The following is a 27,524-nucleotide window of genomic DNA, read 5'->3' on the forward strand; positions in this document are numbered from 1 at the left end:
GGTTAGGCAGTCCACCACGCTAGCCCAATACGGATTGGCAGACTTTGCACACGTAGAGAATTAAAGGAAATTCTCAAGTATGCAGGTTTCCTCAAGATGTTTATCCTGCACCATTTGAGATAAGTGATATTTAATTTGTTAAAATGCACATAACTGAAATGTTGGACGTGCATGCCCCAGACCGTATTTGAACCTATGTCCTCCGAATGAAGGCAGAGGTCACATTATCCACTTGGCTATCACAGCTCATGTATTTTAAGTTATTCGTACTTAATCAATCACGTTTACGACCATCGAACGGTTATGCAGACTTGTAGGAAAATTCTCTTCATTAGTGAGATTTGAGAAATTACTATGTACCCTACTTATTTGTATTTTTGGGGGAAATGAAGGATCTTTTGGAAAATCCAGTAGAATTATAAACATGCGAGTTTCCCCACCTGGAATAACGTCACCAGGCATTGTGTACTGATTCTTTAGTGTTTTTAACCGACTTCAAAAAAGGAGGAGGTTTTCAATTCGACGTGCATGTTTTTTTTTTTAAGTTTGTTCCTGCTCAACTTCGTCATTTCTTAACCAATTTTAAAAATTCTATTTTTGTTTGAAAGAGTATACTTCCAGATTGGTATCATTTAATTTTCATGAAAATCGGTTGAGTGATTTTGTGTTAAAATGAAAATTACGAAATTGCCCGTACTGTGGCACTTTCGTTCAAACTAAAGCTGATTAAATCATAAACTTTTAGGATTTAAAGACGGTGGTTCTTTCCCGTGGTTCTTTCAGAAACAGCTTTAATTATTACGTCACTGGCTTGGCACCGCCTTCAAAGTGATCAGAAGGTAGCACATACGATTTTTTTTCAAACGCCAAATCATGTTAACGATTATGCCGACGAAAATATTATAATAAAAAAAAGGTACGAGAGTAACAGCTTGAACCAACAATATCCACAGACAATACACAACTAGTCACAGGTTACCACTGTACCATAGACATTTTTTTTTGCTATATTCCAACATAGGTAAATAGGCTGACATACTTTCAGCCTTCATAAAAGGTGTATACAGGGTGCTCGGGAGTATTTCCCATAACTCCAAGGTAATATTCTTTTACAAAAACTATTTCAAAATGTTCAAGGAACATGTGTTCTAAAAGGAATATTTTCGGAGTAAATAATATTTCTTTTGCAAATAGATCTTAAAATGTGTCCCATATACTTTGTACGCATCTATATAATGACATAGCCTATTGTCTTATTGTTTGACGTATTTAATAATGCAACGATAGATAAAGCCGTGCGTTACATGGATAGTCGGAATTATTTGAATTACTTTGTATGACAACATGAAAACATTTTTTTTACTTAATAAAAATATTAGTTAGGTATATGCAGTTCGGTTCCTATAGGAGGTCTCGGCAACACCTTGAAGTTATGGAAAATACTCCCGAGCACCCTGTATCTGACTATCGCAGGCCCAATCTCACATCACTATACGTTTGTGCACACGTCACGATCGCTAATCAAAGAAGGATCGGCGTGCGTCGGCGTCAGCGCACGGATATGGCGAACACGTTTGCAAAGCGTATAACTTAACAAGGAAACCTGTGTGTCACTAAAGGGATAATAGTCACCGCTTTTGTATATAACTACAATCACTGATTACTCCTAAATGATAAGACAATGGAAATACCGTATGTAAAAATCTTAACCCCATTGGCCAATATTTATTTTACCAAATTGTATTTATTGTCTATATTGTAAGTTGGACTGGTAGGTAGTCCAGCGACGAAAAGTTCATGTAAGCCGATTCCCGACGGATTACCTTTAAAAATCCTTGCATAGGTATTCATTGTTGTACTGTTGGAGTTAGTATCACTATGTATGAATTTCCTTTTCTTTGGGACGGCTTACCTTCATCTGACTTCCATCCTTCGCTACAGTAGTGGTAGGTAGGTACCTACTTAAAATATATTAGTTATGTAATTTATTTATCATTAGCAGACGCATAATGTTTCCAGTAGGAATACGGGGATATAAAATAATTATAACTTAGGTTAATCAGGGATAACGAAGGATAATAATCATCATCATCATCATATCAGCCGATGGACGTCCACTGCAGGACATAGGCCTTTTGTAGGGACTTCCAAACATCACGATACTGAGCCAACTGCATCCAGCGAATCCCTGCGACTCGCTTGATGTCGTCAGTCCACCTGGTGGGGGGTCGGCCAACACTGCGCTTACTAGTGCGGGGTCGCCATTCCAGCACTTTGGGACCCCAACGTCCATCGGCTCTTCGCACTATGTGCCCCGCCCATTGCCACTTCAGCTTCGCAACTCGTTGAGCTATGTCGGTGACTTTGGTTCTTCTGCGGATCTCCTCATTTCTGATTCGATCACGCAGAGATACTCCTAACATAGCTCGTTCCATCGCCCGCTGTGTGACTCTGAGCCTTCTTATGAGGCCCATAGTTAGCGACCAAGTCTCGGAACCATAGGTCATCACTGGCAACACGCACTGTTCGAAGACTTTTGTCTTCAGGCACTGAGGAATTTCGGACGAAAAGATGTCGCGAAGTTTCCCGAATGCAGCCCAGCCGAGTTGGATTCGACGGTTCACCTCTTTCTCGAAATTGGACCTACCTAACTGGATCATATGTCCTAGGTATATGTATTCGTCTACAATTTCGAGTGCAGCGTTCTCAACTATAACTGGGTGGAGCGATACATGAGCATTACACATTATTTTTGTTTTGCCCATGTTCATTTTCAGGCCCACCTGTTGAGAAACGCTGCTGAGGTCATTGAGCATGGTACTAAGGTCATCCAGAGTCTGTGCCATGATGACTACATCATCCGCGAACCGCAGTTGAGTGATGTACTCGCCATTGATGTTGATGCCAAGTCCGCCCCAGTCCAGAAGCTTAAAGACGTCTTCCAATGCGGCGGTAAATAGCTTCGGAGAGATCACATCTCCCTGACGCACTCCTCGCTGCAACTGGATTGGCCTCGTAGTCTGATCCTGAATACGGACTGACATAGTGGCGTTTTCGTACAAGCACTTCAACGCTTGGATATACCTGTAATCAATTCGGCATCTCTGCAATGACCTTAGCACAGCCCAGGTTTCCACCGAATGAAGGCTTTCTCATAGTCCACAAACGCTAAGCAAAGTGGCTGGTTATACTCGTGAGTCTTCTGTATAACCTGCCGCAGCGTATGGATGTGGTCTATGGTACTAAAGCCTTTTCGGAAACCGGCTTGTTCGGGAGGCTGGAAGTCGTCAAACCTATTAGCGAGACGATTCGTAATGACTCTCTGAATGAATGATAATAATGGTACAATAATTTTTCCATCAGAAATTAGTTCCGAAGTCCCGTTTCAGAACCTATTTAATGAAAACAAACAAACAATCAAATCTTTCCTCTATTATAATATTAGTATAAGAGTAGTTTTTTTTACGAAATGGAGATAATTATCTTAAAACTATATTTCAAATTCCTCGGTTTTTTAGTTTTTTTTTTTCGGTCGTATTGTTCTAGGATTTTGATGGTAACAAAACAAAATTGTAATTTTTTACTTTATTTCAATACAAATTAGAATTATTAGCGTGTACCTATTATTTATCCGCTCCATAGCATTTTTTCAACTGAAATGTACAAGCAGTGCCATCTACTGGCATCTTGGCAACTCATTTAAATCTATTCGACACTAGATGTCACTGTTCACATAGTTCCAACCCTCAATAACAGAGGGCCATAATACATTCTACAAAAAGCTCTATGCATTTTTAAATAATTATACTGAACAGAACGGTATTTAAATATGTACTTTATTTATTTTTTGTCATAACATAAGTATGCTTTTTCTTAATAAGGAATGTATTTGCTATGTTAACAACATAGGTAGAGACGCAAACTACGCAAAAGTCCTTCAGTATAAATATTAGCAGGTAAGCTAAATACACACAAATAACGAGGGACATTGCAGAGAGACCAAGCTGTAGTCGCACCGCCATCAAGTGATCGTATGTAGCTGGAACAAAAAAAAACAATTATTATCAGTGTTCATTACAATACTGCCTGTATTTTCCTGTTCTTGTCCAGATAGTCGAGTTGTTAAGTGTGTTGAGTTGTTGAAGTTAGGAAAATAATTAAAAATATGTCTATCAAATTTGTCAAAAAAACGTTTTAATATACTTTTCCTAATCTTTACTTTTAATGTATTGTTTGTGGTTGTAAAGTTTATTGTTTTTTTTATAATTACATAATAAAAATGCCCAAAATTACATTTTCACCAATTTTCGTCCACACTAGTCCACAAAATCTTTTACCTAATTACCTATCGACCATTTATTTGTAGTAAGAAAATCAATACGAAAATAGGTATAATACATTCAAAGAAAGGATGTGAATATATTTATATTATATTCAAATTATAAATTTAGTTTTAGGAGAAGCAATAGACTACTTTTTGTCCCAGAAAAAGTTCCTATACGTGATTTGTGAAAAACTGCACTTCACGCGGACGAAGTCGCGGGCACCCACTGGTAATTAATTCTACGAAGTTCGTATCGAAAAATTTTACTCCCACGGTTTTGCGCCATAAAAAAACTTAAATATTTTTTTTACATTCAATTTGCGCGACCCTCCTTTCAAAGTTTGAGCACCTAATTTCCTGTTTCATATTACCTATAACTGAAAGCAATTACAAATAAATACGTAAGTATGTCTAATATTATTTAAACTTAATTTTCCATTATTTTATAGAATATTAGAAAAGTTACCTAATATCTATGATCTGAATCGCCTCTTTTTCTAGGATATTTTTCTTTCTTCTCTAGTTGAAATTTTTGTTTACGATTACGGTTATCAACCCATATTCGGCTCACTGCTGAGCTCGAGTCTCCTCTCAGAATGAGAGGAGTTAGGCCATAGTCCTCCACGCTGGTCCAATGCGGATTGGGAGACTTCACACACGCAGAGAATTAAGAAAATTCTCTGGTATGCAGGTTTCCTCACGATGTTTTCTTTCACCGTTTGAAACACGTGATATTTCATTTCTTAAAATGCACACAGCTGAAAAGTTGGAGGTGCATGTCCGGATGGACCGGATTCGAACCCACACCCTCCGTAATCGAAGACAAAGGTCATATCCACAGATAGAAACGCACGCAGCAAAAATTTATGTTTAAATCTTATAAAATTGTTCATTATCGTTCTACTACATTGAAAAATAAATCATAAGTTTTTGAGACGGAATCAGAATTTTTAAATATTTTTTTGACAATACGCGCCAAAACGTCTGACAGCCTACACGAAATTAAAGTCAACTACCTTGTTAACTCTAAAATGTAGGCAGGTAGGTCGTAGGTACCGACTCGTATATAACAAATCAATCCCAGCACTACAGTTTACTGCAGTATAGACGAATGTATGTAGGTAGCAAACAATGCTATCGAATATCGGCTGGTCCATTTCGATTACCGACAAAACTGAAATACAATGGCCCATACAAAATAATCCAAGCATTTACGACCGTGTTCCGCGGTATTAACAATTTAGCGGAGCAATAAATGCTCACGCAAACCCTCCATAATATATTCAAATTCGTTTTATTGGTTTAAAATCGTGCCGCGGTTTCGACTTTCGGGAAACGTAATGCAAACTGCATTAATTGACAATTTATATTAGCATAATCTGATAATGTTGCTCGTGGAAATTTACGTAATATTAAAACGGGATTGGAAAAACAATTTGCGCGCCCGTTATGTTACAGTTGATTTGTTTATATACTTATTTCAGCGCCGTATTTCATTTTAATGGGTTTGCGTAACATTAGATAATTTTTTTTTGTCATCATCATCATCATTATCAACCCATATTCGGCTCACTGCTGAGCTCGAGTCTACTCTCAGAATGAGAGGGGTTAGGCCAATAGTCCACCACGCTGGCCCAATGCGGATTGGCAGACTTCACACACGCAGATAATTAGGAAAATTCTCTGGTGTGCAGGTTTCCTCACGATGTTTTCCTTCACCGTTTGAGACACGTGATATTTAATTTCTTAAAATGCACACAACCCGAAAATTGGAGGTGCATGCCCCGAACCGGATTCGAACCTACACCCTCCGGAATCTGAGGCAGAGGTCATATCCACTGGGCTATCACAGCTCACTATTTATCTATATTTTTTTTTGTATTAAGTATTATTTAAATTACGAGTACATAATAATTGGTTAGTAACCAATTATTATGAGCCACGAGGTTATCACATTTTGAACTACTTGCTAAAAATTCAAAATCTATACTAATATTATAAAGAGGAAAATTTTGTTTGTATGTTTGTAATGTTGTTGTTGCTCAAAAACGACTGGACCGATTTTAAAAATTCTTTCACCATTCGAAAGCTACAATATCCACAAGTAACACAGGCTAAATTTTATTTAGGAAAAAAATAGGGTGCCGTAGGATATTTGGGTTTTTTGGACACAAGGTGTAAATAATCAACCAGAAAAGTTACTTATCTTGCGTACGCTGCCTAAGCTATAAAAGATAGAACCATAAAATGTTCTCAGTCCTGTTTTTAATCTCCTATGTACTTTTTATTTAACCGCATAAATAAAGACTAACATAATTAGTACTCAAACAGAATAAAGCCAAAACTACCTAGACAGATGTTATTCGTCGTCATCGTCATCAACCCATATTCGGCTCACTGCTGAGCTCGAGTCTCCTCTCAGAATGAGAGGGGTTAGGCCAATAGTCCACCACGCTGGCCCAATGCGGATTGGCAGACTTCACACACGCAGAGAATTAAGATAATTCTCTGGTATGTAGGTTTCCTCACGATGTTTTTCTTCACCGATTGAGACACGTGATATTTAATTTCTTAAAATGCACACAACTGAAAAGTTGGAGGTGCATGCCCCGGACCGGATTCGAACCCACACCCTCCGGAATCAGAGACAGAGGTCATATCCACTGGGCTATCACGGCTCTATTTGAGATGATATTATTATTTGTTAAATTAATTAAGTAGAGTAAAGGGTTAAGTAGAGAAATTAGTAACAAAGTTTACAGAACAAGTTTAACTAATTAACACAGCAGGCGTCAATGTTATCTATGTAAATACGCTTAGATATAAACTTAACAAAATCAGCAAGTTAAGAGTATAGATAAATATAATATGTAGGTATGTACTTAGTATATATGCTAGTAAGCTGGTCACGAGAGCTTTCTCTAAAAACGTCAGATACAAGAAATTCATTCATTACTCTAATTTTTTTTTTTAAATTCTTTACAAGTTAGCCCTTGATTACAATCTCACCTGATGGTAAGTGATGATGCAATCTAAGATGGAAGCGGGGTAATTTGTTAGGAGGAGGATGAAAATCCACACCCCTTTCGGTTTCTAGACGACATCGTACCGGAACGCTAAATCGCTTGGCGGTACGTCTTTGCCGGTAGGGTGGTAACTAGCCACGGCCGAAGACTACCGGCCAGACATGGACCAATTAATAAAACCTAATCGGTCCAGCCGGGGATCGAACCCAGGACCTCCGTCTTGTAAATCCACCGCGCATACCATTGCGTCACGGAGGCTGTCAAATATTAGTTACTGTTATGTTGGTTTAAAATACAAAATACAGGTTTGTACTAAAACACTGCAGACGCCCGCGACTTCGCCTGCGGCATTTTCAACGATTTTCATCATATTTCAACCAATTTACACAAAACCTTGACGAATTCCATACTCAAACCTTTCATATGAATCACTCTTTTGATCAAAACCGCATAAAAACCCGTTCAGATGTTTTCAAGTTCATCACGAACAGAGACAGCGGTTTAATTACTAGCAACCAATTTTAATTCAATAAATAAATTGTTGTAACAAATATTTTTGACATTAGTCCAGTACAATTTTTATTTACTACAAATACAAATTATGAATATTATTTTCCCTGTGCAAATGTTATATTTCGCATAGGAAAATGAAGAAAATCACGCATTAAACCAACCTTAACTTTCTACATAACGCACTATAAATCAAGCCTTAATTGATAGGCTAAGGCCAGTTGTATTTGATACCGTGGATTCTGACCACCGTAATGTATTGCAAAAAATCTCGAGCGACATTCTCCTAACACCTCGTTTAATTACATCTGCGAACAAACTAATAGTTGGAGTAGAATAATCAACTTGGCGATTTCAAAGAGAGTTTATGACATTACTGGCGAACCCCGCGGATGGTTTCACATCCGTAGTTCCTATTCCCGTGGGAATATTGGGATAAAATGAAGCTGATGTTACTCACCGATAATGAAGCTTTCCATTGGTGAAAGAATTTTTAAAATTGGTTTAGTGTTTAAGGCGTTAAAACATTACATTCGCAAATTACTACAATTACGAATAATATAAGTATTATTTAGTTGACGATGTAGGCATTGATTTAAAACTTAATGATGAGTTGGTTTAGCTGGAGATACAGCTAATTCGGTAATTTTCTAAAACCACGGACGGCCTCCGTGGCGCAGTGGTATGCGCGGTGGATTTACAAAACGGAGGTCCTGGGTTCGATCCCCGGCTGGGCCGATTGAGGTTTTCTTAATTGGTCCAGATCTGGCTGGTGGGAGGCTTCGGCCGTGGCTAGTTACCACCCTACCCTAGCGTTCCGGTACGATGTCGTGTAGAAACCGAAAGGAATGTGGATTTTCATCCTCCTCCTAACAAGTTAGCCCGTTTCCATCTTAGCTTGCATCATCACTTACCATCAGGTGAGATTGCAGTCAAGGGCTAACTTGTAAAGAATAAAAAATAAAAGCAATAGTAACTTTAAAATACTGCAGAATCACAGTGGTTCAAAGAATCGAGTTTTTCCTCGTTTTAGATTATTTTACCTCTGTTAATCAGATTCCACAACGTAGTACTCAATATAAAGCACAATAGGAAATAGTAACACATATTAGCATATTAGGTACCTATAACGTATTTTATTTATTGTTAATTCAGTTTAGTTTATAATTTTAACTACAATTATAATTTTAATCGTATTTTTAATTTAAATATTTAGTATAAATTTCATTTAATTGGTTTTTATCATCACTAAATATAAGCATGTTGGTAGTACACACTATTATAAAGTTCGTTTTATTTATAATTAGTTAAGGCCATTTTTTAAGTCAAGAGAATATAAGTATCGGTAGAACGGACTTAGCATTTTTCCAAACCAGATCAAACTTGATCCATAAAAAAGCAATCTGCTTCAAAAATGGAATCCGAGACCTCCCACTGATGAGGCAATGGCGTTCACCGCTGCGAAATTTCTTTTAAATTTGCCATTCTATAAACATACATTTTCTATATAGAAAACAATAATTTAAGCTATCATAGCTTTAACGGCCGGGTGAGCAGTGGGTAGTGACCCTGCTTTCTGCATCCACGGCCGTGGGTTCGATTCCCACAACTGGAGAATATTTGTGTGATGAGCATGGGTGTTTTCCAGTGTCTGTGTGTATTTATACATTATATAAGTATTTATATGTAGTATATAATTGTATATTAATATTATAATATCAACAATCTTAGCACCCATAACACAAGCTACTCTGTATGCTTACTTTGGGGCTAGATAGTGATGTGTATTGTTTAAGTATATTTATTTATTTATTTATTTATGTCTATCCAATTGAGCATTGTCCGATATAACAGGTATACTTACACCTTTTTCCTCCAAATAGACAAAAACCTTCAGTTGCTTATCGAATCCAGCGGTTTGAAATGGAAACCTTGAAATTAAGGCGATTAACATTATATTCATATAGGTAAGAGTATAAAAAATTAAAAAGACTAAACTTCAATTTTTTTTCTAAGTGGCGATCGGCATGATGTCATGTACATCGCGACCGACACACGATCAGTTTTATATAGGCTGTCAAGCCGTAAGCGCTGCAGGCATGTGCTGAGCTTACTTGAACGTCAGTGGCTGACATCACGTGTCTGTTGTTACACTCGTAGTCGTAAAGAACTATTATCTTCAGACCGAAACAAACACTCATACAGAATTATATTTAAATATAATATGTCACCGTTAAATTGTAAAATACGTTAGTTTATAATATAACTCGCGAGATTGTAAACTGTCGAAATATTGATGAACTGAACATAATGCTTACAATTTAACGTATTATTATTCGGTAGATTGTAATCTATCGTAGTGAAACAGTCAAATTTTCAATCAGGGTAAATTTACCATAGAGTTACAAAAATATTACAGCGGGCATAATAAAAATAGTAAAAAATTACAATGGACAAATCAAAGAAGAAAAACAATCGGAGGGGTGGCCAGTGCGTTTCTTTATTTTTTTTAAACACTATTCTTCCGTAAGTAAAATGTTGTTATTGTTAATTATAAGTTTCACGTTCGTTTTCACTTCGATAGATGACACCGAATAGATGTACCGAAAAATAACACGTTAAATTGTAAGCAATAGGTTCAGTTCACAATCTATTGACAGTTTATAATCTCGCGAGTTAGATTAACTAACGTTATTTACAATTTAACGGTAACATATACAAACACTTTAAACATGAAACCAAAGATTATGCCGTACGAATATTTTACTTGGAAGTTACTCGTGCAAACTTATTTAATGCCACCTTATACCGTAACTAATGACAGTAATTAAAATGAGCTATTTTTATATATCTTGTTTTTTTTTTTCAAACAATTCCAAATCAAAATGTAAGTCGCAAAATATAAGTTTTTCACGATAATAGTTCGCATACTAAATTGTTTTTCTATGTTCTGAGATATAGCTACATCATTATAGAGAAAAACTCGTAATGACTAGACCTTCTTCTTAATTCTATGACAAATTAGCACAGTCTTAGATGGAAGCGGACTAACTTGGAAGATGTACAACAGACAAGTTTATTCTAATCATACCTCTGACGGTTACTACGCGGCATTATAAGTACCGGAACGCTAAACCGCTTGGCGGTACGTCTTTGCCGGTAGGGTGGTATGGTGGTAACTAGCCCCGGCCGAAGCCTACCACCAGACCAGACCTGAGCTAATTTAGGAATTTTAAAATCTTATGCTGACCAGAGATGGGAATCGAACCTAGTTACTTTCTCTCTCTGTCTGTCTGTCTCTGTCTGTTTCTGAAGAACCACAGCACTTCCAACTGCGCTGGAGAGGTCGTCGTAACAAACTAGTACGGCAGACAAACTGTCAATTTTGATAAAATGAGGTAGATCTAGGCATTACAGGCTCAAATAGGTGCGAAACGCCTAAACGGCTTTCGCAACATTTTCCCACAGACATGACTCACGATGCGCAATCACGAACGAATTACGCGCGAAATGGTTTTTAGTTTTTACTATCAACCTTACTAGTTGCGGGACTGATTTATCAATACATATGTGTAAATCGAGTGACTGTTATATAATGATTTATTTATTTTGCTATCATCCGCGAAAATTCGGCGAACCCATGCGACAACGTCACCCAGGTCCGACAAAATACTCTCTACGTACGTTTCACCCCGAAACCGGAGCATCCTCAGGAGATGTTGACTCTACAACGTGCAATTGCAAAGTGTCGTTTTCGACCTTTGCTTCGTATTTTATAGACCAAAAACTGTGTGACTGTGACTGTGTTTTCTCAAATACTTATATGCAAAAGATGTCTGTTCTTCCGGACTAATTTCCCAAAGTGCTGAACCGACTCGAGACTCGAGCTTAGCAGTGAGCCTAAAATGGGTTGATAACATACATAGCTAAACAAGTATTATTAGGTAAACTACATATTAGGTATATTCATTCTTATTATTAAATAAGATTCTTAAGGGCTTTTAGCCCCTACAGGGCCGTTTTTACCTACGTAGATGAATTTTAAAATCGTTGGCTGTAAGTTTTTATTAAACGTAAGCTTATAGAAAAGTCATATTATAGTGTCAATGATTACGTAAATGACAAAATTGCTTGAAAATGAAATGTATTACATGACAGGCTACTTATATACCTATTGTTAAATGGTGATAAACTAAAAAAGGATAAACCTGGCTGAGTTTGTTGTGGGCTCTTCTCGGACCAAGGCGCGTTTGGAACCCTCGTAACTTTAATTTTAATTTTTGGAAAAATTGTTATCACCATTATCTTAAGTTTAATATTATTACCTGACGTTTCGAAAGAGCTTGTAAACTAAGCCTATTTGAAATAAATGAATTTTGACTTTGACTTTGACTTTGTGATTATTTACACGTAGACATAGAAATTAGAATACCTATCTTGGGTATTTGTTTCTTTTATAATCAAATACGAGGGCTCACTAAATGACAGCCTTATACGATAACGGTTATTTACTTAGAAGTACGGCTTCTGAGATACCAAATAAGTAGGAAGTAACTAACGGCTTTTGCAATATTCCTCGTAGTCGCAAAGCACGATTCGCGATTTACATTTTCAAATTGCACAGACCTATACCTAAACGGGTTTGCGTTGACTATACGAGTACCAATAACCAATCTTGTTTAAAGCTATACAGTACAGTACAGTAGTACTATAAAAGCAGTAGAAGGCTTTCAGATCAGTATATATATATATATAATTGAAGTGTCCGTCTGTGATTTGAAAATAGCTGTTTCTCTCACGTCCAAAAAACTTTTTGATCCATACAGATTTTTTTTAAATGATTTTTCCGGGATCAACTCTCGAACGGCTGAACCGACTTGAATGGGACTTTTTCCGGGAGATAGAGCAAATATGTCTACATTTTAAAGCAATTTTAATAATGTTGATGATTCAGAGTATTCATGCTGATGAAGTTGCTGGCATCCGCTAGTAAGAAATATTAAAAATATTAATGGGAGCGAATAGCTGAGTAAACTAGGTAGGTATCTATTTGGTCCTTTAAAAAAATTACACAGTGGATTTATACATAGCTTAATTCGATGTGGGCTGCGTTTTAGACTAAACCCTTAGAGTTTGGAACCCTCACAGCTTTAGTTTTAATTTATTAAAAATATTATTAGTACTTACTTCTCACAAACATTTGAAATGATCTTTATTTCTCAAAAAAAAATGCAATAAATTCGCTTAATGGAGAAGTTTTTCTTCTTCTAGGTATAGGTATTTATTGACTATAATTTTCAAGCTTCAAAATAATCAAAAATACCAACGTAATGAAATGCATTGATGAATCAAAAATAGGTAGCTATCGTACGTAATGACTTTTTCTTTTCTTTTTGGTTTTTTCACAGCTGACGCCGCGCGGTTTCACCCGCGTGGTTCCCGTTCCCTTAGGAATACGGGGATAGTATATCGCATACAGCCTTTCTCGATAAATGGGCTATCTAACACAGAAATAATTTTTCAAATCGGACCAGTAGTTCCTGAGATTAGCGCTTCTACCAAACAAACTCCTTAGCTTTATTTATTAGTATCATCGCCATGATACGCTCTTCGCTTAGTCACCCACTGAGTGAATCTGAGCTTTCATGGAGCCCATTAGTTATATCTAGAGATGGGCCGAGTATTCGGTTGATACTCGGTACTCGGCGTACTCGGCAGATTTTTTGATACTCGTACTCGGCCGAATAACTCGGTCGGTGAATGCCGAGTGTACCTTGTTTAAGAAAAGCATTATTTAGGTACATATAATTAAATCAACAGTGTTAATCAAAAAGTATTCATTAGTATTCAAAGGAAATCTTTGAAAATCTCAATTAAATTTAAATAAAATTAAAGCGAAATATTTAAAAGAGCAACTGTTGAGTTTCCCGTCGCTCTTCTCAACAGGAGACTGCGCCTTCTGAGCTGGTGGTAGAGTCACTACAAATAGTCAAACTTGAAGTTTCAAAAGTGCTAGTGCTAAGCCTACTTGAAAAAAACAATTTTGAATTGAATTAATACTTGTTTACGCGCGCGCAATGGGAATTTGATTGAACCGAGTTACTCGGCCGAGTACTCGGTTGAAAAAAAATTGAACCAAGTAAAACTCGGTATTCGTTACTCGGCAAAAGTGTTACTCGGCGCATCTCTAGTTATATCTAAATGTTGGTTTAGGTTTAGACCAAAACTAACAAACATTGCAAGTGAATAAAAACTTGTAAAGTAAACTTACTCAAAAATATAATAATACAATAGAAGATAATCCCGTACACACAATTCGGCACTTTGAACGGCGACCCCTCCGGCACGAGGCCCAGACCCTTCGCGTACCTGCAAAACAATAAACGAGTTTTTTTTTAATCTGCTGGCTGTTAACATATTGGCCGTAAATGCTAACGTTTTTAAGAATAGATTATAGAAACTTTCAAGGAGTACCTATCTATAATATGGAACACACTCCCGAAATCTATTTCCTAATTGTTATACAAACAGGGCAAAAGTGAATAAAAGTTCATTGATGACACTCCCATGATATGCGGGCGACGGGGAGAAGGACTGCGCGGGTGTGAGTACGTGTGTGACAAGCGAGGTGCGTCATTCGTGGGCTTTTCATTCATCGCTACACGCCCCCTGGCCCGCGCGGACCATTGGGAGTGTTACGAACGAATTTGCCAAGCTATAGGCGCGTACCTTAGACCACATCTACACTTACCATCAGGTGAGATCGTGGAGTGTAACGTGAGTCCGTTACGAGTTTATTTTATTAAAAAAAACCAATGTAGGCAAAGATTGATTAATCTAAATCTGGTCGTTTCTGTATTTTTAACCGACTTCAAAAAGGAGGAGCTTCTCAATTCGGTCGGTATTTTTTTTTTTTATGTATGTACACCGATTACCCAAAGACGCCTGGACCGATTTCAAAAATTCTTTTTTTGTTTGAAACGGTATAGTCCCCATTTGGTCCCATTGCCATCATGTCAAGATCTGATGATGGAATCCTGGAGAAATTGAGGGGAACTTTCGAAAATTATATAAGTGTCTAGTGTGTTCGTAAACTTTTCCATTTAGTACTTTTAAGCACTACAATTTCATGAAGGTTCGAAGGAAAATCGATCTGATGATGGAGCCATAAAACAGACGAGAGAACTCCTCGGCGATTTACAGCAGTTACCTTGTGTTTGGGCTTGATTAATTTGTATTAATGAGAACTTTCCACATAGATAGGTTGTGACTGTCATTTAGGGGTTTGGTGATGAAGACCAAGGACAATTAAGGGAGCTCCTTAACAGTTTACAGTAACTACCTTGAGTTTGGCCTTGATTAATTCGTATTGCTGAGAACTTTCTACCTAGATGATGATGATGAGAGAAGATGGGTTGTGACTGTCATTAGGGGTCTGATGTATTCGTTTGAGATGAAATTTTACACTAAAAATGGAAAAATAATAAAAATTTTAATAAAAAAATACAACCGACTTCAAAACCTAAAAACGTACCCACTAAACTAAAAAGTGAAAAATAACATCATAATATGTTCTACCTGCTAATCTCACATGGCTTGAATTAATACATCACCGGCTTAGCACCGCCTTCATACTGGTCAGCAGGTAGAACATATTATGATGTTATTTTTCACTTTTTAGTTTAGTGGGTACGTTTTTAGGTTTTGAAGTCGGTTGTATTTTTTTTATAAAAATTTTTTACTCAAATATTTTAGTCGTGATATTGTATGTTTGTGTATACGTAAGCTACAACTTATACTGAAACTTGGTGCCTAGAAAAATCAATCCATATAATAATTTTTAGACTACATAAGTCACGATAAATTTGTAATTATTTATTACCGACGTCACAAAAATTAATAAAACCATGAGATAAATACATAGCAATCTATTTTACAAAGTACATCTACATAAATAGGTACCTACTAATTAAAAACTAAAAAGATGAATGTTATCTCTAAATCGCGCAGATTTAGCATTCTTTAGTGTGGGAATATTTAATTTAAAAATTACGTATATAAATTATGTTTGTGAGTTTTGCTTCATCAATCTCAAACCTTGTCTCAGAGGAGACGCCATTTGAGAGTCGTTCCGCCGGTCTCGTCTGCTTCTGCCTTCTGGCCCCATCAGGCTTGCTTCTGCACTCACCCGAATCCCCCGGTGACCCCGCTGAGGTCCCAGAAGCCTTCGGTACTTACACAACCAGATACAAAACCTTTGCTTAAATCTTTTGGCGCTGGGATCAAATGATGTGACGATATAATTCAAGATTACAACATTACCGGTTAATCGGGAATTTCATTTGGTCTTACTTGGAGGTCAGGACTTTGGAGCAACTGGCATGTTCGGATATATCACACATGGCCTTATACCCTGGCCTAAGATCAGCGAGAAGTTCCACATACAGCGCATATGTGGACACCAGCACGCCCACTAAGCTTATTGTTATGATAGCTCGGTTCAGCTCTTTGCCTTTCATACTTGAATCTGTAACAACGTGAAATTATGATAGTTAAGTAACGAGTGGGGATTTTTGATATAGTTGCTGGAATAAGCAGATGGAACAGACCTGACTGGTGGGAGGCTTTGACCGTGGTTACCACCCTACCGTCAAAGACGTACCGCGCGTTAGCGTTACGGTACGATGTCGTGTAGAAACCGAAAGGTGTGTGGATTTTCATCATGCTTTCATCATTGAATGCATCATCAGTTACCACCGGGTGATATTGTAGTCAAGGGCTAACTTGTATAAGAAAAAAAAAAGACCCACACCTCGCATGGCAACAATTTCAAAATTTATTTATTTTAAACACAATAGTTTTAACTTTGATTAAGAGTTTTAAATACAATACATTAATCGAGTAGCTTCCCCGGCCCTGGCTTTCTAACTGGTCACTGTATCTTCGAAGCCAGGTATAAGGAAGGCGATCTACAATGCAATGAGATTTGGTCACTAGTTATAGGCCTCTTAAGAAGGCTCAGAATCATAGAAGAACCAATCTCAAAGACAGCAATGAATCACGTAACTGAAGTTACAATGGGCGAGCACATATTTCAAAGAGCTGCTGGACGTAGGGGTCAGGATGCTGGAACGGAGACCCCGCGCTAGTTAAATCACTGTTGGTCGACCCCCCATTTGATCGGTCGATGGACCAGTGACAACAAACGAGTAACAGGGAGCATGCCGCTCAAGATCTTGTCTCTACAAGATGTTTATTGTAGAACTAGCTGACACCGCGCGGTTTCACCCGCGTGGTTCCCGTTCCCGTAGGAATATGGAGATAATTTATAGCCTATAGCCTTCCACGATAAATGGGCTATCTAACACTGAAAGAATTTTTCAAATTTGACCAGTAGTTAGTTCCTGAGATTAGCGCGTTCAATCAATCAAAAAAACAAACTCTTCAGCTTTATAATATAGGTATAGATAGATCCGCTGATATTGATGGTAGTAATGACCTACAATACATATTAACCTGAGACAGTTTGTAATCTACATACAACTTGAGTTATGTTTATCATGACTTATGTATGTATGATACCATTTTTAGTATGATAATATGTACATCTATTAGATCTGAATTAGAAGCATAAATAAATCCTCTACAGTCATGTAAACCATTGTTTAAAAGTGAGAAGATTCTTCCTTTGCCATGCCTTTATATTCTGGAGCTCTCTGTCTTTGTCCATAAACATAGAAATAATTTCTTTAATATGGAAGACATTATGGCACGTTCTAACAGATACAAAATAACACATATTGTATGGCCATACGGATATACAACCATATTCCAGAGAGTTTGAAAAGGTTAGATGCTATGCAATTCAAAGGAAGAATGGTTAAAATACTCTTAAATAAAGGATATTACACAGTAGCAGAGTTCCTTAATGACAAATTATTTTATATTAATAACATGTAAATGTATACTTAATGTTTTGACAATATTACTTTCGTTTAATTTTATTTTATTATGTTTGTTATATGACTTTAATTTATGAAATGACATTATAAATGATTGACAGTTCTAATATTAGTCAATAAAAATTATAATAATGTACTCGGCTTGCACGCCGGCATATATAATATATATATATATATATTATACAGATATTGTAATATATAATACAATATCTGTATATGACCACATTCTGGCAATAAATGATTTATGATTTATGATTTGATAAACTATCTAGTTTTTAAAATTACTAACTTATGAGTACTTTTTGGAACAGTCCACTTTTCTAAATCGCATCCGGGTACCAGACCGGTATACGTATCTACCGTGGCAACAAAATTTCTGTAACTTAAAACCTGCTTACTAACCACTACGAGTACTATAAACTTTACATGACGATATTTGGGCAGCAGTCATCTAGTCAACAATAAATAACAGTACTTACAACACTTATCATATCAGTTGAGTTTATTTTTGGGGTCAAATATTACAGCGAAATTCGACATGATTTTGCACTAATAGACACCATATCTTAATACCACGCGGCAAACCTACTATGAGGTATAAACAATAAACGTAATATATTATATGACCTATGTATTCTTTTGAAAAAAATATTTTTTTAAATAAACCTAGACAGTATATTTATTTCCCTACCGTTATGACGAAATAAAGCTAAAATATGTTTAAGTCAAGCTTAATCTGTAATCATTTGAAAATCACATGAAAAAGGATTAGCCTAAAACAGAAAAATAAGACTGCATCAAAATTGGTTTAGGCGTGCAATGGATAGGTTAGATTATGTATTATTTTTTAGTTTGAATTTGCTGAATAATATATCACAAATAAATTTGCTATTTCAATAATAGGCTCAACTTCACAAACCTAGCGATTTCTTTCTATTTCTCAAACCAATGAATATCCGTATCAATATAATCCGTGTTTTAAAAACCAGTTCACGCGAACCCCTGCAAATCAATTCGTCTATGCAATAGGGGAGTCGTATGTTTGAACGCTGGCATAAAAGAAAAAAAAACAGCGTAAAAGCTCAAACCAATCTACTCCGTTTCACCACCCCTTCGTGTATACGCGGTATTAATTCTGTACAAAAATTAAAAAAAAAATTATAAAAACAAAGCAAGCTCTCCGGTCAAGCGTAACGGAGAATTTATACACGCGCTGGGCCACAAAACAAGCGCTCCGCTTGATCATTCGGCTACACCCTAGGTCTAGGCCAAGATGTATCGCCCCGCTTGAGAAATATTTCGACTACTAAGATTATTATTATTATATCATCATCCCGGCCATGTGCAGTCCTTTATATGGACTTCAATAAATATATACGCTTACTTTATGTAGTTACATCAAATTAATGTATATTTGCTATAATATAAAAAAAAACAAGTCAATAATACTCATAATAGTAGATATACAAGGGGCTAAAAAGACCCATTATATACGAGGTATTTTTAGAGCCCGAGACGAAGGCGAGGGCCGCCTAAATAGAAACCGAGTTTATAATGGGTTTAGCCCCACGTGTTACACTCTGCTTTTCACTACGATTGCGAGAAAATAAAATAGTTTAGTACAATATTCAATGATTTATTTTAATTGAAAATTAAATGTACAAAGTCTACAATTTTGGATATTAAGGGAGATGCTTTTACCCGGTAACATAATTTCCGACTACTTTGAAGATGAATAATGAATATATGAGGTAAACGTGGGAGATAATAGTTTAAAAAACTCCTTTCGTAAATGAATCCATTCGTTGTTGTTTTCTTCACTTATTAAATTTTTCGTAGGTATCGTAGGTAAGTATTTAAGTAAATGCGTCTCGACTTTGATGGTAACAGATTGAAAATTTCATCCATCTCCAAATTAGGATCACCATTCTCACTAGACGAAGACAACAATAACAATTATTGTTGAAAAATATGTAAGTTACGGTCACAAATTTACAATGAATTTCGGAAAAAAATCAAGTGTGTATTATTCACGCCAATTGTTTTTTAAATTCTCGCTTTTTAATTTTATTTTTTTCACATGAGAAAAGGCAAAGGTATTACACAGTAAAGGATGTCCCATGTCTTCAAATCTCGCTCTATTCGCAACTCAATAAAAATTAAATAAAAAAGTAAACGCATTCCACAGACAAGAACGCTGCATTTCATTCCAATTTAAAGTTTTTTATTTATTTTTCAAAACAATCAGGGCCTTACCTATAATGATTCTATTTTCGAATAAAACCTCCTCCGTTTTATAGTAGGCTAGTACTTGGCTAGTACTCGTAACAGACAAGAATTAAAAAAACAAAATAACTTTAGCCCCTAGAGGCTAATATGCTTGTTTAGCCCCGCTGCGGAGTGGTAATATGACAGTGTTTTTGAGCAAGAGTAGTGAAAAATAAATTTAAGTATGTACCTATGTGTTTTTATCTTAATCCTTTACTATTGGTAATAGTGAATCGCTACTCAAAATAGGATTAAATCGAAAATCAGACAACAGGTCATGTTACATGTAAAAAGGCTAAAAAACACGTTTTAAGCAGCTGAGTTTTTAGTGACATAATTTTTTACTTGTGAACAAATCCTTACTTCAGGGTCTTATTAGGCCTTATTAAAAACATCAGAACAATGACTAACTTCAGCCCCAGCATTCTGTAAAGGTAAGCGATGTGACATCGCTCATTTCCATGGCAACTACGTTGTTAGTGACATTTTGTTTTTGGCATCCCATAGAAATAAAGTTCAAATTCTAATGAATCTTGTTTTAAGAGCATATTAAATCAACGAGTATAAAATAGCGGAATCACACGTTGTCAAAATGATGATCACACGTTGTCATTATCTTTAGATGGTATTGAATTGATCGAAATTGAAGCGATTAAGTGACATTCATGCAATCACTGAATTTATTAAAGCTTTATTTTTGACGCCTATAAATTCTAATTGTAGCGAATAAAATCACAATCGCAATGATAGTTTCGTGGCCCACGTCAAAACGCAATCGCTAAAATAATCTAATTACTAAACAATAAAACCCCGCAAAACTACGATCAGTAAAACTCAGTCATTGTGATTATTTTCGTTGAAAAAAATTACAAAACAAAAAACCACTAAACTAAGCCTGATTTACCTCTTTTACAATTTTATAGTTTTCATGATAAATACCTACTACGAGTAACTTAGAACTTGGAATAACTAGCTAGATAATTAAATGTTACTGTTATCTTATCTTAAAATAGTTTAATGTAAGTTGGCCTTCATTACGTAACGTACCTAAACGTAAACGTAACCCATACGTAATACGTAGGTATATTATTGTCGACTGGCAAGCTTCTTTGAGGGCCCATTAAAAATTGCTTAAGAAAAAGTTCATGGATTAGATAAACACAGATTACCGATATTTGCCTCTTAAAAAAAAAAATATACCGACCGAATAGAATTGAATAAACCTCCTCCTTTTTAAAGTCGGTTAAAAATCGCTTGATTCGAATGATAAAATTAAGTAGCAAAAACTTAAATGATGAATAGCATAATTCATAATTTAAATTACCTAACCCTATCCTTATCTTTTTAGAGTTCCGCAGTCGACAAAGAACCCTTATAGTTTCGCCATGTCCATCTGTCTGTCCGTCTGCGGTTTAGCTCAAGAACTAATACTACCTACTATTAGAAAGCTATAATTTAGCATGAGTGCGAATATTAAAAAAATTTGACGAAGTCGTAAAATCTATATTAGTATCTCCCTCCGTCCCCTACATGTAAAGTGGGAATGAATCCGAATCAGAATCACTTTTTTGCAAGAAACAGTAAATTTTAAATACAAAGATGTTCATGTAATAAGTAACAATGTCTCACAATTAACAGGTATGCAAATATTCTTTTTTTTTTCTTTTTTTTTATTGAGAAAGAACTTACCCTAATACGTATAATATTTAATTACAATAAAATAAAATGATTTATTTAATCCTTTAACTCACACTCGTAGTGTGAGGTAAATGTAAATAAGTCTTGAAAATTTTAAAAAAATGGGGTCTGTTAAATACTAGGTATTCTTAGATTCAGGGATTCGTTTGTGAAAAATTAAAGCACGATAATTCAGCATCTGTTACAACTAGAAAGCTGAAGTTTGGCATGGGTATATAAGTATTTAAATAATCACGTCGATAAAATATACTCAGAGGCACAATTATCCGCCCTCTTTAATATGACATGATTATATTAAAGTGGGCGATTAATTGTGCTTCTGAGTATAGTAATAAGATTTTTTTTTAAATTGAGTTTCTTCCCTTCAGTCAAAGAAATAAAATCAAAAACGCGTAGGTTTATCCCATATTACCTATATATTGCTCCACGTATTTATAACTTATTACAAAAAAATAAACTCAATATCAGAAAATTAGGTAATCATGCTTTTAAGACGTACATATTTAACTGGTTAATTGATTGCGATTACAACTATGTCGAAAATCTAATCGTTCAACATATTCTTTAAACTCGAACACATGAGGATACTTTTCTTAGCAAGCGCGTTCATACTTAATTAAACACACACTCGCATACACACCTACACACACACACACACGCACCCACACAAACACACACACACACACAAACACACAACCACACAAAAATTTATTTATTTGTGTTTGATCTTGTTTTACGAATACACTTTTCTTGTTTTGCCTACTACAGATTATCTTAATTAAGGAACAGATTATCAAAAAGTAACACTAATGGGAATCCACTGGCTCCCAAGATACAGTTACAGCTAGTTTGGGAACCAGGGATCTACTCTTTTATTGTATTAGAAATTTGTTACTGTGTGATTAATAAATAAATTTTTATTTTTTTTATTTTTTTTATTGAGATGTATAGTTGGATTGATGTTAAAAAATATTGTACCTATGTGTTACCACCAGCACCATTTTTTAGTTTTTTTTGCATTATAAATATATACATACTAATTTAATATACGGAACTCTACACTGCTCGTGGCCCGTCACGCACTCGGTTTTTTATTATTTATAAAAAAAATATTATTTAATTTTAGACTAATAACCTGTTTCTACGCCGTTAATTCAAATTTAACGATCTTGCACCTACCTATGTATTATAATATTAATAACTGAATTAAAAATATCTTCTTCTCACGACGATAAAATACTTACAAAGTGTTATCTTTGTTATTATTTTAGCAAATTTTAGCTAAATTATACTAATTAGTTATTAAAATAATCAAAACGAGTTAACCACTTGATAACACGTACACGACTGAGGTAAACTTGTGCGTAGGACGACTTCTCGAGTCTCTCACACACCACTAAACATTATTTTGACGTCATAAATTATTCATAATTCAGTCATTAACGTTTAAAACAACGTACATGACTGTCAATATGTATTTGCCTTAACGTTGAATATTGAATAAACAATAAGAAAATTTAGTAAGATTTTGTAGGTATACCGTTATATTTCGTTTATACCATAGATTTATAACAGATAGATAGTGTGTAGTCGCTGGTTTTGTAAGTAGCTTTATGTGCCCCGAAATGGGAGCCTTTGACGCAACGCTACGCCACGATAAGTACGCTTGTGTGTGTCAGCGAGAGTAATTAGCTTAGCTCTTACGCTCACATAGCCACAAAAGCTTACGTTTGGAGTGAAAAGTTGTTAGGTGTTACGGGTCTATAAGGTTTTATTAGTCTAGGATTTAGGTCATAATTATTTTTTTGGGCTAACCTCCGAAATTACTAGCTATGATGTGGATTTTAAACAATAAAAAAGGTTATTCTGTGGCGTGCACTACATTCAATTAATTAATTAATTGCCTATACGCGAAAATAATATTACATGGAATCCGTTTAAGCGTAGCTTAAGTGCTGGTATTGTAATAAGTCGTACCCACAACCAATATTTTAAAATCACAATTTCAGTGTTTGTTATTGTTCGTATGTTTAAATTTTATTTCACAAATATGAGAAAGCATAAAGGCGAAACTTAATGCCTTGAGCCTTGAGGCATTATTCACCAGTTTTTATCTTGGGTTTTTATAACCAGAGTAAAGAATGTAAAGATCATACAGAGTGAGTGTTTACAAGCAGTGTGGTGAAGGCGGTGAAACCCATAAAAAAAATAAACGTCACGCGTCTTCTTGACATCCGCATATACCAATGATAATCGTATACTATATAGATCGGTTACGTCCTTACAAAATCACCGCCAAAAGTGTTCCGAATATTAAATAGGCTACAAAACTGAGCGCACACATGCACAAGTTTGTATTTAATTCCATTATTTATTTATGTACCTATAAACAGTTTTACACTTCCTGAACACACAACTCGACATTGAAGACAATATTTAGGTATTATCTGTTAAAATAACGTTCGTTGTTGACCACAACTAACATCAAGATGAGGAAATTTCCTCTTTTGAACGCCTCATTTTTCATGACCTAGTAACACATCTAACAGTATTTGACATCATTGGCATATACAAACTTTTTTCATAATTAGTATTTCAAAATTTAACACTAACAAAAATTACGTAAATTAATAATAATAATCAATAATTACCAATAAAAAGATACTCCATCTTATTTATTTAGTTTTGTAAACAGTTATTAAAATATTTAAAAACATAAGACGCCATTTTTCTTGGATAATATTGAAAGTTATTGATGTGAGGCTTCGTGTCGTAGTGACTCGAGAATGTATTCGGTTTTGAATTCTGTATTTAGAACGGCTACGACACCGTCGTGTTCCGTGCGCTCCATCTGCCTATTATTCTTAATCTGTGTTTTATGTATAAACTCTAATAAATGCAGGCATAATATTGAGTAAAAAATTTATAGTTTCCTTAAAACCTCTTAATTAACAACATCTATCACAAATTAAAAAGAGAGAAGAGTTATTAATTATTGGCTGTGTGAAATTTTATAGTATTTCGTATAACTGGTTTACCATGAAAACCAATGATATTTTACACTAGAGACAGGGCACCAGCGCATCAAAACTGAGGCGGATCAATGTGCATAATAGGTCTTAATTTCATTTAATCGCTTTATTAAACAACAAAAGTTATATAAACACATACCTAATACGATTGTCTACAATGTCGAGTTGTGTGACTGTGTGTAATAACTAGGAAGTGTAAAATCTACATACATAATGTAAGTAAATACAAAAACGTGCATGTGTGCGCTCAGCGGAGTCGCTAAAATTCGGATCACTTTTTGCGGTGATTTTGAACGCACGTTACATATCTATACTTAGTATAAAATAATCATTGATATTAACCGATACTATTACCAGGGCTCGGATAGTATTAAAAACTATATTTTTTCGCAATAATAATCGTTTATAATAATAATAATCGTTTATTTCTTAGAAATATACAGTTTTAACAAATAGGGGCTGAAACCTCCTTGTAGGTATATAATAACCCGCAATAACAAAAATGATTACAAAAAATAAAAATCTAACTAGGTTGGTGCATATATTATAATTTTAAAATAAATTATGAAATAGAGCCATATAAAAGGCCACTACTTTGGAATAACGATATTTATTATCGTATACAGATAAAACAGATTAAACAGATAGAGCGCACGGAACACGACGGTGTCGTAGCCGCTCCAAATACAAAATATGAAAACGAATATATTCTTGGGTCAGTTCAACATACGACACAAAGCGCATCGCATCAGTAATTTTAATATTATTCAAAAAAAATGGTGTCTTATGTTTTTATAATTATATTTTTAAAACTGTTTACAAAAACTAATAAATAAGGTTTAGTATTTTTTTTTATTGTATTATTTTTTTATTCTATTAATTTACGTAATTGTCGTTAGTGTTAAATTCTGAAATACAAATTATGAAAAAAGTTAATTTAGGCGTATTTCGAGGACGTTTGATTTTTTATGGGTTTTACCGTCCACACCACATTGTTTGTAAATACTCATTCTGGATCATTGTTTATTCTGTGACTATAATATGTTACGTGCCTATAAAATCACTGAAAAACTTATTCAAATTCGGAATTAGGTAAAAATTTAGCAATCATCCCCGGTTTCGTGCCTATAAGGTTGAAATTGTTTTTCCAAATTTATACGGGACCATCATTTATTGGGGAAGGTATAATTTTTTAATAAAAAACCATTATTAAAATCGTACAACTCAGTAAAAAGTTATGCATGTTCAAACATTAAAAGTCTTCGAAACGCAGGTCTTAATGAAAGTAATATAAATAAACTAGCGGACTCGCTCAAGCTTCGCTTTGACTTATTAATTTATTTATTTGCACTTCTTCCCTATCCCTACCTTACACTACCATACTCCTACCCCTACCCCTACCCTACCCCTACCCTACCTCTACTCTACCCCTACCCTACCCTACAACTACCCTACCACTACCCTACCCCTACCCTATCCCTACACCATAAACCTACCCTACCCCTACCCTACCCCTACCCTACCCCTACCCTACCCCTACCCTACCCCTACCCTACCCCTACCCTACCCCTACCCTACCCCTACCCTACCGCTACCCTACCCCTACCCTATCCCTATACCATACCCCTACCCTACCACTACCCTATCCTAGGATTTAGGGGTTTGAAAACTAGATGTTGGCCGATTCTCAGACCTATTGAATATGCACAAAAAATTTCATCAAAATCGGTCGAGCCGTTTCGGAGGAGTTCAAGTTCGAACACCGCGACACGAGAATTTTATATATTAGAGATAAAATCTACAATTAATTTGCAATTACATACCTATTTCTAATCGCTATTAAAAAAAACTACATAAAAAATGTATCTTTTTCCACGTTTATATTGAATATTGTATAAATAAATTGATTGTTTTTTTTACATAATTATGATAATATTACCTATCTATACATTATAAATGATTGCGTCCCCATTATTATTCCCCACTCCAAAAGGTTAATGATTTCAAAATAATATCAGAAAACCAACCTAACAAGAACATACATTTCCTACGTCTTGATATCCAATTTACATAAAACATTAAAAAAAGGAAATAATAACCCATCTATCCTTTTTAAGCGCAAATTGTAAATTAAAAAATTAATAATAATAATCCAGAAACTACTCCATTTCCTTAAAATTTTATTAAACTGCAAACAAAACAAACAAGGTCTAAGTAACGTGATCGCATCTAATAAAAACATATTTTGAACGCGACCGTAAAAGTTAACCTCGAACCTCACTCACAGCTAACTTCATCCTATAAGTTGTCGAATTGAATCGTTTTTTCTACTAGCGCACTCTATCCGACTTTTTACGCAACTAGTGACATAAACAAAGATGTGTGTCTATTCGAAGCAATGTAAATTAATAACATAAATAATTAATGAAATAAAAAAAAAATTGGTTTTATTAGTAAAAGAGCTTTACATTTAGATTTTTTTTATAACAATAAATTCATAACTAATAAATGTATAAGGGTATTTTTACTTACTACTTCGCAATAAATAGGTCAGCAATGCAATCTTATTTTTATGGATAAGAGAGGGACCGAGCTATAGGCGTGTGAAGAGTAAACCCGAGCGCCACATTGCCAATGACGCCCAATATCGCAGAGTGTATCTGCTTTTACGTTGGCAGCACTGCTTTAGTTCACCATCGCGACC

General features: G+C 35.3%; 1 protein-coding gene across 3 annotated transcripts; it reads right to left on the reverse strand.

Annotated features, from left to right (window-relative positions):
- Positions 1–3,823: 3,823 nt before the first annotated feature.
- LOC112044458 (vitamin K epoxide reductase complex subunit 1-like protein 1) lies at positions 3,824–27,488 on the reverse strand. Of its 3 annotated transcripts, none has more exons than XM_024080318.2 (4): positions 27,353–27,488; positions 16,213–16,387; positions 14,132–14,229; positions 3,824–4,039 (listed from the first exon to the last, which is right to left on the reverse strand). In XM_024080318.2, the coding sequence occupies exons 2-4, from the start codon at positions 16,377–16,379 to the stop codon at positions 3,837–3,839; spliced, it is 468 nt and encodes a 155-aa protein (XP_023936086.1). In that variant the 5' UTR covers positions 16,380–16,387; positions 27,353–27,488; the 3' UTR covers positions 3,824–3,836. The 3 variants fall into 3 exon arrangements, with proteins under 3 accessions (XP_023936086.1, XP_023936088.1, XP_023936087.1); XM_024080320.2 differs by lacking the exon at positions 27,353–27,488 and adding an exon at positions 23,033–23,162; XM_024080319.2 differs by lacking the exon at positions 27,353–27,488 and adding an exon at positions 22,968–23,094.
- Between the last annotated feature and the right edge of the window lie 36 nt (positions 27,489–27,524).

Source organism: Bicyclus anynana, chromosome 14 (assembly GCF_947172395.1).
Source record: "Bicyclus anynana chromosome 14, ilBicAnyn1.1, whole genome shotgun sequence".
In the NCBI taxonomy this organism is placed as follows: domain Eukaryota; kingdom Metazoa; phylum Arthropoda; class Insecta; order Lepidoptera; family Nymphalidae; genus Bicyclus; species Bicyclus anynana.